This window comes from Cylas formicarius, unplaced genomic scaffold (assembly GCF_029955315.1).
Source record: "Cylas formicarius isolate icCylForm1 unplaced genomic scaffold, icCylForm1.1 PGA_scaffold_2__14_contigs__length_35257938, whole genome shotgun sequence".
Lineage (NCBI taxonomy): Eukaryota > Metazoa > Arthropoda > Insecta > Coleoptera > Brentidae > Cylas > Cylas formicarius.
Window position 1 is genome coordinate 18,851,657 of NW_026844319.1, and position 19,456 is coordinate 18,871,112.

At 34.0% G+C, this 19,456-nt stretch overlaps 1 protein-coding gene across 1 annotated transcript in view; it reads left to right on the plus strand.

Moving 5' to 3' along the window:
* Positions 1–1,370: 1,370 nt before the first annotated feature.
* The window catches only part of LOC132697706 (phosphatidylcholine:ceramide cholinephosphotransferase 2-like), a 61,889-nt gene continuing 43,803 nt past the window's right edge, over positions 1,371–19,456 (plus strand). Inside the window, exons 1-2 of the mRNA XM_060663278.1 lie at positions 1,371–1,530; positions 9,954–10,145. Coding sequence (XP_060519261.1) covers positions 1,523–1,530; positions 9,954–10,145 — 200 coding nt within the window. The 5' untranslated portion in view covers positions 1,371–1,522. The remainder of the gene's footprint in view (positions 1,531–9,953; positions 10,146–19,456) is intronic.

Genomic DNA, 19,456 nt, shown 5'->3' on the forward strand with positions numbered 1-19,456 from the left:
GCTGCGTGAGCGTTTTAATTGTTTTATATTATTTTAATGAAAACGGAAAATTTTCCGCAATGGCTCCCGAGTTCTTATTTTTGCCTATTCACTACAGGGCTTTCGCGGCCTTAGATATATAACTCGGATAACCAGGTAAAACTAGTGCATCTGCAGCATTTAGCATCTGCATTTATTTAGAAAATAGAAGATGCGGTTTCTAAAATTCGTTCTGTGATAAATATTTGCACCAGAAATTAGAGTATCTGCCTTCGGATAAGTAGATTATGTAGAAAAATATCACCTTGTATTCTTTATTCTAAGATAATAGCAAATCTGTAGTTCTTGTAGGAACCGATTTGAAAAAAAAAGCAAAATATTTCAAAATAAAACTAAACAGAATCAACTTTAATTTAATAATAAGAATATAGATAATAATAATAATAATAATGAAATTAATTAGTCTGATTTCCTCAGAATTTTAATATTTTCTTTGGAAGGCTCTAGCAAATTTAAAGCTTCGGAACTAAATCTGTTTTTATTTAAAGTTTTGATTTTGCGTAAATTTCGACAAGACGAAAGTAACAAATTATGAAATACATCCCTGTTCCCTATATCTTCGATACTCTTTATTAAGAGCCTGTTGGACTTCTTCGGAAAGTTGTCCGGCATTTTCTACCAAGGAGACAGGGAAACAAGTAATCGAGCAGTTTCTGGCAAATAGATTTTAAAATCATCATGTCTAAAACTAGCCAAAACTTGTAAAATAAGATGAAAACTTAACAAACTTTTTGGGTAATCCTAGCCCATCGCGTGCCGTTGAGCCGATCCTCTTATGTTGAGAAACAACAAAACCATCCTGTTTAGTGAATATTTGCAACAGTTTGGCAAAAATAAACGAAAATGACGTCATTAAAAATGGACCAAGATATATACTGTGAAGTATACTAAGTAAGGTCAATAACAACATACCATTTACAAAATTGAAATTGGTGAAAGGGAGTTTGAAGTTATTATTTTATTTTGGAATTCGCCTGTATCATGTGTTGTCGATCTAAAAACAATTGTCCCTGTGCCAACGTGGTACATTTTGCTCGCGTGGCGTTATTGAAAATATGTGAAAACAATACACTGGGTGATCCATCCGCATAGACAAAACTTCGAGTCAAGAAACTCCCCGATAACCCTACGATGATACGCCAGCCCGATACATCGTTTTTCCAATCAATCGTTAAGAAAAATGCTTCAAACGGCCCATGCTATCATTAACTTGAACGCAAATGTAAATAAAAACGGCGACGGCGTTGAAGAACCATAGCAACAGCACTATACACACCTGTTCTACTTTTCGTTTCAGTGGTGACGGCAGAGCGACGCCGTCCGAGACGCAAACGCGATTCAGACGGACGTGGACATCGACGACGTCCCTCACGTTCAGTGCGACGCGTCACGACGCCACGAAGCCGACGGCGACGACGACGACGACGACGTCGGCGACGGAAGGTGAACTCACATAACCTTAAAGATACAACCACGTCCGACGATGACACAGTAAATAAATTGCTTGTATTTTTGTTTGATGCACCATATTCCATAGAACGGTAAGCCGCTAAGAGCACCAAAACTTAAACTGTACATATAGGACAATGATTTTGGCTTTGTACTTCTATTTAGTAAGTGAAGTGAATTAGAATAGCGCTAAAAGTTTTTACTTTGTGCGCTTTGAGGTATAATTGACCCTATTAGTGTGTATTCTTATACTAGTACTTCCAATCCTTGGGAAATAGATAAAAACATTCAATATAACGTTCCATAAAAAATAGGCGATTTTAATTGACTGAAACATTTTTATGGCCACCAGTTGCCAGATAATATATCACCATTACCGCTTTACTGTAAATAAATTGCTTTTTGCATAGTCGTTCACAAAATCGAGAAAAATTGAACTCAAAATTATGAGCAAAGCGAAAAGCGAGCAAAATAAATGATGCCTTCAGAAGCGAGCGTATAATTGGTTGTATACCAATGTAAATGGATGCGCGAGAAAAATATTGAATGTTTGTTACATTGAAACTCTTGCCAAAGGTTTTTGAAATTTTACTTTCAAACGCATATCAAGCCCAGATACCAGGTATTATAGAGGATTCACGCAAGGCATCATGAACATTAACACTAATTTGAAAATAAAAAGTTAAATTTTTCTTTAGTGAATCCAGCTGGACATGTAACACTTAGTTTTTAACATTAAAACAACTTGTAGTTTTTCATTAATATCTTTCTTGTATTCAAATATACGCATGTGCGACACAAATATCATTTTGACCTATTCTTTTAAATTCGTTAAATAATTTTTAGATTATTTGATTAAATGTGAATTTTTAATTAATTCACTAAATGACCACGGTCACGTTTTTTAAATTCTTATTGCTTACGTGAATCCACAAATTTTTTACCTTAACAATAACTTTACAAACGCCTTTCAGGGGGCCTAAAATAGTCTCTCGCATATCCAACTTGAAATCAAAATGTTCGAGAAAATCAAGCGTTTCCTTTACATGGATATCGATTCGAAAATTAAGGAGAGGTTCTTTTGCCGAGCTCAAGGTTATTAGTATTTCACAGAAAAATCAACACCCGACCGCGCGGTCACGCGATGGCGCATTTTCGTTGTATTCCACGAAATTTTACTTTATTTTTCAACTCCGCCATTAACCTTCGCTTCGCATGTCAATGACCTTATAATAGGTCTTCATTATTTCTCTTCGTTGCAATGAAAAAATTACATCAAACTTGTTTTAGGTTCGATTTTAGTAGTTAATCAAATTTACCAAAACTTGACCATAATCGCAGGCTTTGCCTAAAGGCTAAATAAACCGAGGATACAAATTTTAAGATTTTAATTCGTTATTAATTGTCACATCATCGATTATCGATTTCAAAATTAGGTGAAACTTTACTTCATAACATTATTCTATACGTGTTTCAGATTTCAGTTGATGCCTGCTATTGGCTTGGCAGAAGATTGCTTTTTTAGATTTGCAAATACTATTCGACATTAGGTGGCCCGCAAGAATTAAAAAAAAAAGTGGCTTTGATTCACTTATACTTTGAAAATGTTGTATTGTTATATGTAATATAATTAATAAAGTAAAGTCTGTTCATAGATATAAGAAAGTGAGTAACTGATACGAATTAAAGAAATACCCGGGTAAGCTGTAGGAATGAAATATGTCCGAACAGGTCCGTACTTTGCTTAGAATTTAATTAATTAATTTTTGTAAGGAAAGGTACTAACCAATATTTATTTATTTATGTATGTATTTATGTTTAAATCTAAAATAAAATTACAAACTATTTTTATTACTTACTTAAATTACTTAAAATTGTTCACATAATATATCAGTATCAGTATGGCTATCATCGCCTGTTCTAATTATTATTTGTTCTATATTATTTGCAATATGGATACCATTGTTCTGCTTTTTCTATATGTTTAACAGAATTTGCCCAACTTTGTGGAGGGATGTTAAGAACATCGGTGTCTATAAGTTTGAGGACATTGGAGTTAACACAGGGAAAAATATTGTTACGACGAATGGCAGATTTCAGTTGATGCCAAACATGTTCAATGGGATTAAATATACAGTGGTAAGGTGGAAACCTTAAAACTCTATGCCCTAGATTTTTTTGCATAATTATTGTAGGTTCAAGCTTTGTAGAACCTCGTTTAATTGCTTTTTGGTATAATCTTCGTGAATATAAATGTGGTTATTATACATGTAGTTTTGGATTGTTGCTTTTGTGTCACATGAGGAAGTGGTTTTAGTCAACTGTCTACTGTGATAACTTGCAATGTCCATTACGATAGCGCTATTAGGAGGAATGTTTGGAACTACTTTGTTTTTAAACCAACTTTCAAATAAATCAGCGGTGGTGTCTTCATGGTAATTCAGAGGAGAATCTTTAATATTTTTTGCAGACAGAGGAAGTCCATTTGGAATCCAACCATCTTTAGAGCCAGCATGCAAAATGGTTATTTTTTTAACTCTTTTGATGGCGCGTTTGTTTTACACTTATCAGTTAAGTCAACCCGACCCCTTTTCGGGCTATCGTAAGTGTCGAACCAGGTTTCATCCAAGTAAATAACTGGCCTTTGTTGTTCTCTGTAAATCCTAAATTTTTCAAGATATTCCAGTCGCCATTTCCGAATTCTAAAAGATTCCATTAAAACTTGCCTTTTGTCAATTTTTTTAAATCTAAAACCCATGTGTTGAATACACTTCTATAGGGTAGTTCTGCCACATTTCATCTTTTCAAGCCTCCTAATTAAGATATCTAATGTAGGCACGCTTTGTTCCTCGTATAACTGGTAAATTTTACGCCATATTATATCTTGATCACTTTCATCTATACTCGAGAAAATGTCAGCATGGCTTCTTTTTTTCCTCGCTGAAATGGGATTATTCAGAATTTTCCATACAGTTGATGTTGGAATTTTCGTCAATGTGGCCGTTTCTTCTAAAGATGCTTGCTTGCTGGCACCACGTTCAATGAGAGTGAAATAAACATTGTTTATAACTTCCTTAGTCTCAAAAAAATAAGAATAAGAATAAGAATATTAATCACAAGTAGGTATAAAATTATTTTCTATTACGGACCACAATTTTACCTGAATTTAAATCCCGAAACTTTAGGTAATAATCTTGTTGCATTGTATGTTAATGACCACCCCAAAAGCAATTGGTCACTTTCTTATATCTATGAACAGACCATACTTGTAACACACTTTGAAGGGTGAATCTTTGTCTAATTTTAAGATAACAAGTTAATATCAACTTGGACCGCGACGGCTTGGTTGCTGAAATACAGGTAGTCCAGAACTATTTTGTGTTTTTTTAATTTATTATTAAACTAGGTAATGTATTTTTTTCTTCTACAGGTTACTGTAATTCTTTTTGCAAAACTTCTGACCTCCTCCTGCGTCGGTTTTTGCCAATTCGATTCAACAAAAACCGACGCAGGAGGAATCCGGAAGTTTTGTAAGATAATAATATATTGCTGAATCGTACCACTGCTCACTGCAATACATGAAAGCTAACCAAAACTATTTTCTGTGACATTAACAAACTCTTTCCAACATATCTGGCGACTGATTAATCATATGAAATGTAGTTTATTTTGGACCGGAGTTTTGTAAACTAGTGACTTGACAAGAAATAATCAAAAGGATTCAAATTTATTGATCTGGCCATGCTCGCTTGCTCTTCCTTTCCAATTGTAATGTTATTGAACTAAAAAATAATAAAAAAATCAAATAAAATAGGTTTTTTTAGACCGAGAACCGAGCGGTTGCAGACGCATATTCATGTGAAATTTTCCTTCTTATATTAAAATTAGTCAAATATTCAGCAACTAATTAATTCACACATGTATACATGTAGGCAAGGGAATTGTATTTTCATAGACTACTAACAACGACCTTATTTTAAGCAGAACACATTGTATTAAGCCAGTTTTAAATTTCTCGGGAAAGTCCAGACAAATTTGATAATGACAGACACTGTATTCGCTGTCGACTTGGTTGCCACCATTGTTTTATAATTTATTTGACACGGGGTTGGGTCGCGGCCTTGACAGGGTGTGTCACCGCAGGGGCGATGACGTTAAACTAAAGACATGAAACTGTGTCGTTGTCCAAAAATAGAACGGCACAATAAAGATCATAGATTCTCTGGCGACTATAAAGTGGGGCGTCTACGTCAGAACCGGGAATTTACAGAAGTGTTTCGATTATTGTAGATTTGAGTGGTCGGATTAGCATAATTTAAACGGAGTTAGAATTCTATTTTTTTAAAATGATGATTATTATACAGCACTCACCAACTCAATGGTTTTCTCTCTATACTGGTAGTTCAATAAGGTCAACAATGTTGGTCGATTGTTTTTGAAAACTGTTTAAATTATTTCCTAATTAGGACTCACATGCACGTTTTACTACGTTTAATGATATATGCTGAATATTCAACTTGGCATTCCTTCTAATTTTTATGCAACTAATACAAAATATAAAAATCATTAATAAACTCATGTCCATAATCTAAAAATATGCCCTTCGTATTTTCATCTGGCACATTTTGGAAGAAAAATAATGGACTTCTACAACAAGGAGACCACCGAGAATTTAATAAACATTTTATAAGTATTCAAGTGAAGTTTTAATACACCAACACACATACAGAGCGTCCTAATAGGCGATATAAATAACTATAAAAACTAGAAATTGGTAGTGGCTAAGTTGTATTTTATTTTGTTGTAATAAAAACAAAAACGTGAAGACAAACTTGATAGATAGTTCAACTCGAATTCAGGGAAGGTGACGACTACGTCACAACGATGACACCATCAAATGTCATAAGAAAACGCTTGGTGTCATTGCCAACGTAATCGTAAACTTAGTTTTCATTGAAAGGACGCGTTTGATGTCAATGAAATAAAAAAATGGGCATTCGATTAAAAAATGTGGACGTTTTAAAATTCCTTCACTGTTCGTCTAAAGTTGCAAGTAACAAAAAATTAAAAAAAATGAGCATTCTATTTAAAAAATGAAAATATGATGTTTAGAAATTTCGTCACTTCTAGCCCAAATTTGGCACACTCTGTATAGTGCAGGCCGATCATATTAATATTAAGCTATTAAGTCATAGTTTCAACTATATTTCTGCCAATTGGTCTGCACTACAAAGCGAATCACTCACAAAAGACCTTAGAATTGACCAATTTTTTGAAAAAAACTGCAAATAATAAACAAGTTATTGTTTAAGGATGTTTAGAACTATTTGTGAAATCCAAATGTGAAGAAATATATAGGCTGTATGATAAGAACAATCCTAAATTTACTTTAAAAAACATTGTATATACAGAGTTTTTTCTAATTGAATGCCAATAATTAAGGGAACGATTTCTGGGTCCATTTTAAAAAGAAAACGTCTTTTGAGATACAGGGTGGTAAAGTTTTCAAAAATAAAATATATTTTTTTAATATCTGTAATAACACTTTAGATATTTTAATGAAATTTGGGACACATGTACTATGTATCAAGAGGCAGTATTTAGTGTACCAAATTTTTTTTAACATACACCAGTGGCGGGCGTACTGTCTATTTTGGCAGACATTGATGGTACGCCACCGATTTCTCTTAAAATAAAAATTATTCTCACAATCTCCAATCATTTCTAAAGAAAATTAATTTCTTAACAATATCGTTAATATGACAGCCTGCAAAGAAATTAATTTTTATTTTTAAGTGAAACCCGTGCGCCGAACTAAAAAAAATTAAGCTGCTGCTCTTTTTCTAAGGAAATCAGTGGCGTGTCACTGGCTGTCTATGAACAAATAATTGGTTAATTAGGTCGTCACTGCACTGGTTAAATCGAGAATTTTTTTTGGGAAAAATCTATCTGAAACAAAATATCTACGTTTTAGTTACCAACAAGTATCCTTCAAAAAAAAATTAGGCTATTCTTCTTACTTTTACAGTTTTAATGAAATAATTTAACATCCGAACGAAAAGATAAACAACAATACACATTTTGCAAAAAAGTAGAATATAGAAACTAGATATGTTTGTTGAAATTATCATCCACCTTGAAGGATACACTCTTCAGCTCTATCGCCACGCACTCTTTAAAGTATACCTCCAGTGTTTCTTATTAAATCGCAGGAAGCTCTTATACTATCCTTGGGCTCTTCCGGGGTGCGATAAGCCAGATTTTTAAGATGCCCCCATAAGAAAAAGTCCAAAGTATTTAAATCTGGGGACCTAGGGGCCATGGTTGAGGTCCGCCGCGACATACCCATAGATTATTAAATGTGTAATTTAAATTTCTCTTACTGCAATACGAAAGTGAGCAGGCGCGCGGTCATGCTTGAACCCATTCTGTTTATAATTAAATGTGGTACTTCTTCTAGGAATATTGCTAAATCCTCTTCCAAAAAAGGGTCAGATAAGTAAATTCCAACAATTCCAGCCCCAACAATTACCGAAAACTGTTCTTGATGTTTAAATTCTACAACTACATGGGGGGCAAATATGGTTATTGTGAAAATTTCTGATTGCATTTCTGTAAATAGTATTTCTTTGTTAAACATGACATAATGCGCAATTTTGTGCAAAAACCATTGACAAAAATTAACACGTAGAGTAAAATCTCTGGGAAGTAACACTGAATATGATATGGGTACAAAAAGAAAATCGTACAAAATTTTCCAAACCAAGACTAGTACTAAGTTTTTTCCATCGATAGAATTTAAAACTGCTTCTTCAATTTCTGGAGTTCTTACAGTCCGATGCGTCCCGTTTAAATGATTATTTGCCCTCAAAGTACCTGTTTTAGTCAACATTAGTACATTTGAAAATGTTCGCCTATCTGGTATAACTGGAAAACACTCTTATCATCGCCCAGCTTCCGATGTCCTGCCATCAACCAAAGCATACATAAATTACATATCTGTCAACTCCTCATCAGTAAACTCGACCGTTCTTTTTAAAATAACAATGCTCGGATATTTTAAACACCAAATCAATAAGACGGGAAGAACTTAAAAACTGATGTCAAACAACTGTCAGTTAACCGCTTTGACAACAGAATTAATAATTCTTACAGATGCACCCAGTCTACTACAATGACAGGAAATGATTATAAGGATCTCAAAGTTTACGTACCTCGTATCCGTACTTCGATTTTTTGAAGTATGTTTACAAAACAGAGAGGCAATTACTTAAGTAAGAAATAATAATAATAATTCTCTGCATACTGTCATATTAACGATATTGTTATGGCCATACAAAGAAGAGGTTTTAAGTTTTTTAGGCGAAAACCGAAAAAAATCAAGAAATTAAATTTCTGTAGAAATGATGTTGGCGTATTTAAAAAAAAATGCGTTACACTAAATAATCATACATACTATATGTCTGCCACATTTCATTAAAATGTCTAAAGTTGTTTTACACATATTAAAAAAAAACATATTTTATTTTTGAAAACCTTTCAACCCTGTATCTGTATAAGAGGTTTTCTTTTTAAAATGGATACAAAAATCGCCCCTTTGCTATTGACATTCAATTAGAAAACACCCTGTATTAAAGGAATTGGTTTGAATTAGGACAATCAATTATACTATTGGGACGCCCTGTATTATATAGATCATACTTAATTTTCCGTGTGCAGATGACATTGAATAATTGACTTCGATTGATTCAAATATGAATACAAACAAAAACACGTTATACATGTCCCTCATATGCGTACCAGTGACGTCCCTCCTAAATAATCATATCACGCTCGTATTATTTTTATCGTAGGCCTAAAAAAAAACAGTATATCGTGCGATAAATTTTGAATGTCAAGGATGCTTGCTTCAGTTTGGTGTAAGCGTATTGATTATGTTCAACTTTCCAGTTTAAATGTTATGCACGTATAGCTCTTTTCTCGGGAGACCATATTTATGTCATCTGATTGCTTACAAATGCAAAGTTTCGAAAATACAATGAAACAAAATTATGGGCTTATTGAAAAATGTTGGAACAATTAAAGAAAACTTTTTAAGTACTAATCTTTTACCTTTACCTATCAAATTTACACGAAACTTTGATATAATATAGGAGCTATTTAAAAAGGCATTCGCAGTAAGGAAAAACATGCGTAGATCATAGTGGATCGAACCAGTCTACGTGTTACAATGAAAACTTTTATGTGTAGCGTTATGTGTCCGTGGGTGATGAAAACAAATCGAAACGTCAGCTAATAGACGCTTAACTAATAGCATATATAACGAATGGTCGTATATAGCACGAAAAAATTGCTGAGTAACATTCTGATAGTTGGAAAATTGTCTGAAAAATTATAGCAACCTATCAACGGCGTTAATGATCAACATTTATTAATTTGGATTAATCATTTGTTTTAATTTCTAGTGGTTACGACGGTGACGACGAATCTGGTACCAGTTCCTGCAGCCTTCAGCAGTACGCCGTTCCGTACCAGCAGGAGCGTTGCGGCGTGCCATGGACGACCGCCACTTCTGAGCAGTTTATCGTCTACAGTATACCGAAGAGTCATTTTCCTTTCATCAAAGATCTGGAAATTTCAGCGAACAGAAATGAACGGTGAGTCGTGGCTTTGATGCGAAAAATCCTTGACCTTATTTAGAAAGTCGTTCACGTCTGTCAATATAATATAATGCTCGTGAAATATTTAAACGATATCGACCACCGCGAAAGGCATTGTTACGACGTTTCCCGGGAATGTAAATTAAGGATTCGTGTAATTACAAACAAATTTTAGGGCCAGTTGCTTACCGATAATTTTGTTCCAAGAAAAAAAAATTGCCTGACATAACTTTTTTTTCTCGATCATTAGGAGATAACTGTTTATTTTTACAATAAGGCGATTGGCACTATACCACATAGCTGCAACCTAGACAACGCAGGCAATGCAGGGGCCGTAAATACCATACCACCTCGTAAATTTTACAAACGACACTTTGCGCCATTTTTTTTCTAAAAAGCGGTCTCCATACCATTAACTAAAAACGTAATTGGGTCTGGGAATACTTTTGTCAAATAATGCCGAAAAGATACCGCATGCAGTAAATTGAATTCACGAATTATCAGCGGTCATGTGGATTGTTAACGTAAACTCTTATTGGCTTAAAGTGACATTTGAAATAACATGGCGTATTGGTTGAAAGCTTGTTTAGAAATTTCATATTGAATATCTCCCCTTAACAATTGTTAATGTTTTATTCAAAAGTGCTTGTATTATCAGCATACGCAAGGGCTCTATACATTATTTTTAGTTCTTATTTAGTTCTTCAGTAAACATAATTCAATGCCATATGTTGCACACTTAAGTGACCGACCACACAGCAAATGTTTTCCCACCACGACTACTTTCCTTCGATTTTCACATGAATCACAATGAAAATGACAAAACATACATGCTTCTTTTCCTTTTTAGTTTTATAATAAGCAAATTATAATAATAAGCAAATTAATTTCAGGTTTACACTCAATTCCAGAAAATATATAAATAAGAGAAAAATAATGAAAATTCAATACAAAATGCAGTACGCGTACTCTAAGAACTCACACTCACACACGTACTCGAAGCAGTTATAAGCTCTGCGTATGAAACAAAAAACAGTTAACAATCTCACGAAGTGTATTCTCATTAATATCACATATGTCTGAAAGAATATTCAAGTTAAACACATAAACAAGATTGGCGAATGATTTAAAACATTTGTCCAAGGAGTAAGTGAGATGAAAAGTAGGCCTAAATCTGGCTTTAATTCCGGGGACGCAAAATTTCACTCTGGATCAACTCTCCAAGCTATCAATATGAAATTGATATATTGGACGCCACACCAATGTCCCATAATCTAATTTAGATCTCACGTAAGAATAGTAGAGAGTTCCAATAGCTGACATATTGTTAAAGTGTTGGCAACTTTTTATTACAAAATCCAGCGCTTTTGATGCCGATAATACTAATTGCTTAATATGAGGTATAAAAGTAAGTGTGAAATCGAAGACAATCCCCAAATCTTTAACTTCACTTAATCGATACAATACAGTTCCATTTATTACGTAATAAAATAAATTTATTTTCAGCTTTCTAGCGCAAGTAAGCACGTTACACTTAAAAACATTTAGACCTAATTGATTAACCAGACACCATTCTGATATGACATTATGAAGCAACAAGCAATCTTCGTTAGAACTAATCGTGCGATAGATTTTTAAATCATCAGCATATACTAATTTATTACAATTCAACTTACCAATTAGATCATCAATAAATATGATAAAAAGAGGAGGTCCTAAATTTGACCCTTGTAGTACCCTCGACGTGGGATGAAATACTAGGGAACCAAACCCCTCGTATTGTAAGATGTCTACGACATAATAGACAGGATTTCCGCATGTTTCGTAACGACAACGCTATGCTATATGATCTATTTGATCAAATGCTTTTTGAAAATCCATCCCTTCCATCCCCAGATTGCTTGTTGCTCAACACTAATATTGTTCGTAAGGCTAGAATAAACACATTCACAAACTATAACTTCCAAGAGTTTAGAAAGATTGCTAAGAATTGATATGGGCCGATAGTTTTACTAGCTTATGATGTTTTGATTGACTCAAAATCAATTTGTGTTACTTTTAAGAGTTTGATTTTATTGAGGGGGGATCGTGAACTGAATGAATGTGTGAACGTCTTAACTAATTTTCTTTATTTAAATAATAAAAAGGACCTAATGTATCTTTCTTATAGTTGGTGTAATTTTGAACACTTATGACTTGACTTGACAATAAAAACCAAAATAGGTCCACTTAGTTCTAAGTAAAAAATATATTATTTAGATAAATGACAAAATATATTTTAATTTAAAGATTCCAAACAGAAAATTCAACGCCGTCTTCAATTTTATTAATTTCTAGTTAATTAAAAAAATGCCGGCGCCAATCAAAACTTGACTTGGGAATAGAACGTAGAATTTGTAATATAGCTGGTGTAACAAACTGAAGCTTGCATGTCCCCAAGTCCGTCCCTAAAATTCAATTGTCCCTTAGTTATTCGAATTTAAGGTCGAATAAGGATATATTATCACTAATTTTTCATGACTCTGTTCTCCCGAGGTACTCGATTGAAACACCTCTTACTAATTACTCAAATATTATCAAAGTACAACAACCAAATGTGCATTGCTTTCTTATAGTAGTTTAAGCTTTCAACGGAACGCAATCAAGATGTTCGGTTTTCTTCTTATTCTACTTTTGAATAATTTGTTCGCGAATTTATTCAACGATGGTAACGATGCTAACGGTAAACAACTGTGACCGCTTGGAAGTCTTTCATGTTTACATTTTACCTTTGAACCTTTGATCAACTCATTCTACTCACATAAGCGGCAATAAAGTATTATTCGTGGTTCTGTTATTAGCTTTTGCGGAAAATGACTCAAGAACGTCTTACTAGTAAATCCATTTTTATCATATTCAAAGCATAATGAGGAAAGCGAAGTTTTGTAAAAGGCAAAGCATTATTAAATGCACAACATGTATATTTAATTGGGTCTACTGCAGGAACTGGGTACTTAAAGGACGTTTTAAATTAGGTGCCTATTAAATATTGTCAAATATCCAAAAATCTCGTTACTTGCAGTTTTAAAGCAGATTTTTCAGCAGGGTTTGGCTGATTTTAATCAAGCGATTTGAATCACTTGATTTTTTCATTTTAAAATCATGATTTATTGAGACCAACGTAAAAATAAAATCACAAATAAAAAGTAAAACACAACTCTTTAAAAAAATAAGACAAATAACATAATAACATAAGCTTTATGCTTCTGCATTTTCGTTGTATAGTTTGAACAAAAATATTAATTATCCCCCTTTTTCTATCCCCATCCCTGTCCCTTATATCTGAGTGCGCAAAACCAAAAGTGCTGAAAGTTCGTTGGGGAAGCAGGTGCAAACAGGAACTATTTTGTTTTTTGTAGCTGTTTCGCAATTTATATATATATATATATATATATATATATATATATATATATATATATATATATATTTTATATTTCACTTTTCAAAAATAACTTTTTAAAAAATATATTTATTAACTTTAAATTAAAATAAAAATCAAAATGAAATTGGACGTAATAACCTCGTGACGAGAGAATGTTATTAGACCGTTAAAATACAAGTAAAAATGGACATAATAACCTCGTGATGAGAGAATGTTATCAGACCGTTAAAATCAAACTAAAAATGGACATAATAACCTCGTGATGAGAGAATGTTATCAGACCGTTAAAATCAAACTAAAAATGGACATAATAACCTCGTGATGAGAGAATGTTATCAGACCGTTAAAATCAAACTAAAAATGGACATAATAACCTCGTGATGAGAGAATGTTATCAGACAACGTGTTACAATAGAAATTGGTATTTATAATAAATTTATGCTGACGTTGACGGGGTCGACGGCTGCGGATGTTGCGACATATCGTTGACACGACGTTTTCGCAATCGTTGCACTCTTGCAGGTCGGTGGCATTTAACCCATATGGACAATAGGATTTCCGGATATAACAGCTCCCTCATTAAGTGAAAAGGTGGAGCCTAGCTGCAGCTTTTCGTAGACTAATTAAAGCGTAGCTTCTCGGGTAGTTACTTCTGGGTGGATGCTAGTCCGTCTTTTCGGAGTTAGTGATTTGAGTTGCATCGGGAGCAGGGGTCTTCGACTTGGCTTCGGAGGTTGTTGGGGATCGTTGCCATCGGCGATGCTGAGTGTTGTCGGTTTCTTTCTACGGCACTTGCAAACGAAATAGCAAAGTACTAAAACAATCATTAAAATAATCGAAATAATTGTCAGCCAGTGAGAATGTTTCTGAAGGGTTGGTTGATGAAGTAGGTTTTCTAATTTTTCCGAATATTCGTGCAGCTTGTGTTGGGCCACGTTAAGGTCGTCGGTGTCGATCTTACTTAGCTTCAGGGGTTTCAACTCTGGGGGTTGAAACTTCTCTGGAATGTGAGAACAGCAATCATATGGAATCTCCACGGCGTGGCTCTTGTAGGTCACGTTCTTATATTCTTCGACAAAGTATTTAGCTCGTACTCTGGAGCTTCCAATAAATGCACTGCAATCTGGTTGTAGTTTAAGTAAAGAATTAGTTTTTAACATTTCGGCTACGAGGTCTCTTTTTCCACATTTAATGGAGATTGGTAGTGGTTCGGATACGGTAATTAACCAATAATTAAAGTCGATTTCTATAACATTGTAATCGGAGGCCAAGACGATTGAAGATTGACATGTAACAGGAACACGATCGGAATGTCTAAGCAACTGCGCTTCGCAAAGTGCTTCTCTATCGATGGGATATTGCATTAAGTTAAAACAGATTCTTTCTTTACCGCGAATTTGTTTGCAGCTTTTTAGATCTTCAGGTAGTACATAGAGTAAAGAATCGTCATCACGCGCAATATATTTTATTGTTGATGGAATTATATGAAATAATCGTGTTCGATTGTCCAAAATTGGAATAGGTAAAACACGATACAATGTGTATATTTCAGGCTCAATTAAGGGTATTCTTAGTACAAAAACAACTTTATTTTCAGTTTGAAATGCTTCTAGCTCCATAATATCTACGTACCTTGCAATGCTCGAAGTATAGGGTGGTAGTGGTAAATTATTTTTTGTCAAGGATTTTGAAATTTCCTGAAGAGAAATGACTAAATCTCGTGGGTAAATAATAGAACTATGTAAAACTTTGATTCGTGCGAACGTGATTGCGTTAAGACTCTAGGTATACATAACTTTCCATAAGGCTTTCGCAAAGATTAAGTGTTTTAATTTGACTTTCGTAAAATGCTACGGTGTCCGAAATATCATAGAGAGATTTTTGAATTTGAGTTAGATCCTGATTGAAAGTTTCTTCGTCGATTCGGAGACTTTGAATTGTAGAATTAAAAGATTTTGTTACTTTATTTATACATTCATTAAAGTATTCGCCGTCTGTAGAGTCTAGGTTTCCGGTAATTAATTTAAAAATAGTTCTTACACCGTTAATTAAACCGCGTTTAGTTCTAAAATTAAAATTTTCAGTGTTGATAGTAATTTCTTAAAATTTCTCTTCGACTGAGTCAGCAATTATAGTTAGAAGACTAAAATGAGTTTGGATACTTGTTTTTAAGGCTGTCGTACGAGGAAAAGAATCGTCTAACATTTTTTTGTGAGAGAGGAAAGTATTTTGTTATTATGTCGTATGGTTTCTCGCAGAGGTTTTAGTTTTTTTTTATAAACTAGCAGCTTCCATTTGTTGTTGGATACTTTTAGACTACTTTCTTCATGGTATAAGATGCCTACTGTATTATTTACTGGAGTAATGAGGATTTGGGGTGCGACCGTAGAGATCAGTCCCAAGATCTTGAAAGAAATTTAATTTAATCGTAATAAGGTTTAAACTTGTCAAAATTAAATTTTGAAACTTGTTCGGTAGCTAAATTTTTGACAGTGGCTGAAGTTTCAAATACTTCAAGAATTTCATACGGACCGTTAAATTTATTCTGAGCTTTATCGCTAATTTGAGTTTCCTTAACATAAACTTTATCTCCTACATTATATTTAGTCATATTTCTAGAGATTGCTTGATCAAATCTTACTTTGGATTTTTGTTTTTGTTGATCAGTGCGGGTACGCGCGACTCTGTAATAATGCTGCATGCGATTATTTAGGTCTCGGATGTATTTGGTGATGAGTTGTTCTTCATTATACAGAATTTCTGGAGGCCTACTAGAAGTGTGCCCAAATATTAGTTCATAAGGGGAAAAACCATGCGTTTTATTCTTTGTGTTGTTGTAGCAGATTATTGCGTATGGAAGAGCATGAAAGGGGTGTTCTTTTGGATTTTCGGCATGGAATCTTTCTAGTGATCCATTAGATTGTGGGTGGCTAACGCTGGAGAAAGTTAACTTTATATCGTACAAAAGACAAAGATCTTTGACGAGGGAGTTATCAAATTCCCGGCCATGGTCACAATGTATTCTAAGAGGAGTTCCAAAATGTTGGAAGTAGAGAAGAAGGGTAGTAACGATTGTAGAAGCTTTTTTGTCTTTTATTGGATATGCCTGGGTGAATTTTGTGAGTTCGTCTCTTATGGTAAGGGCGTAATTACGAACTGGGAATTCGAAAATATCGATGTTAATGCGCTCAAAAGGAGTTTTAGGAGTTTCTGTGATAACTAATGGTGTGTTGAGGTTTTTACGATAGATCTTGACTTTTTGACATATTTCGCACTTTCTAATATAGTTTTCGACATCTTTGGTCAAGGTTGGCCAATTGTATTTTTGCTTTATGCGCTTAACTGTTTCGTTGATTCCGCGATGTAAATTATTTTTTCCTGAATGGTATTGGTCTAAAATGATAGGGATTTTATCTTGATCGGGAGTTCGAACTATATCTTGGCAGATTCTTAGTTTTATATCCTTTTCGGAAAATATAAAGGAGAATACTTCTAATATTGGAAGTTGTAAATTATTTTCAATACAATACAGTTTTGAAAGATCAAAGTCATTTTTAGCTGTGAATAAAATATAGAATAAATGTTGAACTACAGTTTCATTGTCATATGGAAGAGGGATTATATAATATTTCCTGCCTTTGACGGTTTTGCTAGAAAAAATGTTAATTTTGTTAAACGTAAAATTTATATCTTCTTCAAAAATATCGTCCATTATTTTGTTATGCAAATCATCAAGTTTTGATTGCCAAAAGAAAGTGACAATATCTTTGTGGTTTTTGTCGAGAAGTTGCGAATTAGAGGTTTCTATTTTGGAATAATCTATAAGGGATGTGGTTTTGTGAAGGTATGCGAAGTTGTTGTATTCTTCTGTAACTTCCGCTGTGTCGTCTTCGATATCTGAATTATTAGAATTGTCATCGTGAACGATTTCTTCTTTACTTGTGGATGGTCGGTTGTGAATGTCATCGTTATTAGATGCAAGGATAAAAATTTTCTTTTGGAGATCGACACAATCTTGAATATGGTTAATTTTAACACGGGATAAAGCGTCTGCGTTTTTATTTATTTTACCGGGCTTATACACAATGGTATAGTCGTATTCTTCAAGCTTAAGACGCCATCGAGCTAAACGACTACCAGGATCATTTATCGAAAATAGCCAAGTTAAAGGACGATGATCAGTAACGAGAGTAAATTTTCTTCCGAACAGATAAGGGCGGAAGTGTTTAACTGCCCATACTATGGCGAGAAGTTCCCGTTCTATAGTTGAATATTTCGTCTCTGCACTACATAAAGTTCTAGAGGCATATGCTATGGGAAGGTCTTTTCCAATTGGACCTTGTGAAAGAACTGCACCAATGGCAAATGCACTGGCATCGGTGGTTAGGACAAAAGTTTCCTCGAAATTTGGATAAATGAGTATTGGGTCACGTATTAGAGCATTTTTAAGCTCATCAAATGAATTTTTGCATTCTGAATTGAATACGAAGGGTGTGTCTTTTTGGAGAAGTCTAGTTAAAGCTTTTGAGATCTTAGCGAAATTGGGGATAAAACGTCGGTAGTAACCGGCTAAACCAAGGAAGGATTTAATGTCTTTTGGTGATTTTGGTTCTGAAATTTTTTGAATAGCGTCTATTTTCTCAGGGTTGGGTTTGACTCCATCTGGGGTCACGAGATGCCCTAAATAAGCTACTTCCTTTCGAAAAAATTCACACTTGTCAGGTTGGAGTTTGAGGTTTGCACCACGAAGGCGTTTGAAGACATCAGTTAACCTTTGTATATGTTCGTGTATGGTAGCGGAATAAACGATAATATCGTCCATGTAAACGAGACATCGTTCGTTTTGAAGACCTAAGAGAATGTTGTCCATGACACGTTGGAAAGTGGATGGAGAATTTTTTAGTCCGAAGGGTAAACGGAGAAATTCAAAATGACCATTTTCAACTGAAAATGCAGTTTTAGCAACGTCCTTGGGATCAATTTCAATTTGGTGAAACCCAGAGGCTAGGTCCAAAGTAGTGAAATACTGACATCTGCCTAACTGTTCTAAGAGATCGGAAATATTGGGAAGAGGGTATTTGTCGTCGACAGAGACTTCATTTAGTTTGCGATAGTCGATGACTACGCGCCATTTTTGTTTCATAGAAGCGTCTAATTTTTTTGGGACAACCCAAACAGGGGAAGACCATGGAGAAGTGGAAGGTCGAATGATTCCTTGTTCGAGCATTTTGTTGATTTGTGACTTTACTTCTTGTTTGTGGACATGTGGGTACCTATATGATTTGGTAAAAATCGGTCTGGCGTTGTTCGTTTCAATAGTATGTTTAATTTCATTAGTAAAACTTAAATGATCTCCTTCTAAATAGAATATATCAGAAAAATCAAGACATAATTGTGTTATTAATTCTTTTTCTTCTTCGTTTAAATGATCGGTGCGTAACTGGGATTGAATTATACCGCGCCTATCAACAGGTTGAGGATTTAAATTGAAAATATTATTTATTTCTTTTTCGTTAAGATTTGTATTAAAAGGTTCGATAGATAAATTTGAAAAATCTATAGTTTTTGGGATAGCATTAGCGTTAATAACAGTAGTAAAAAATTCACCTTTGTTATTTACTTTAACTAAAGCATTAGGTAACCTAACTTTTTCACATTCTTGAGAGTGGAGAATAGCGTCTGTGTTTGTTAAACTACATTTTAATTTGAAAATTCTTTCGGTCCTAGGTTCGATTGAAATTCGATTTTGAATATTTTGTTCAGGTTTTTTACAAATTTTGGGAAGAACAGATTCGTGTCCTACTTTATGCAAAGGCATTGTTTTAAAATTCGTTATAAGTTTTTTGGACTTTAAATCGATTATACATTGGTAGCGATCAAGAAAATC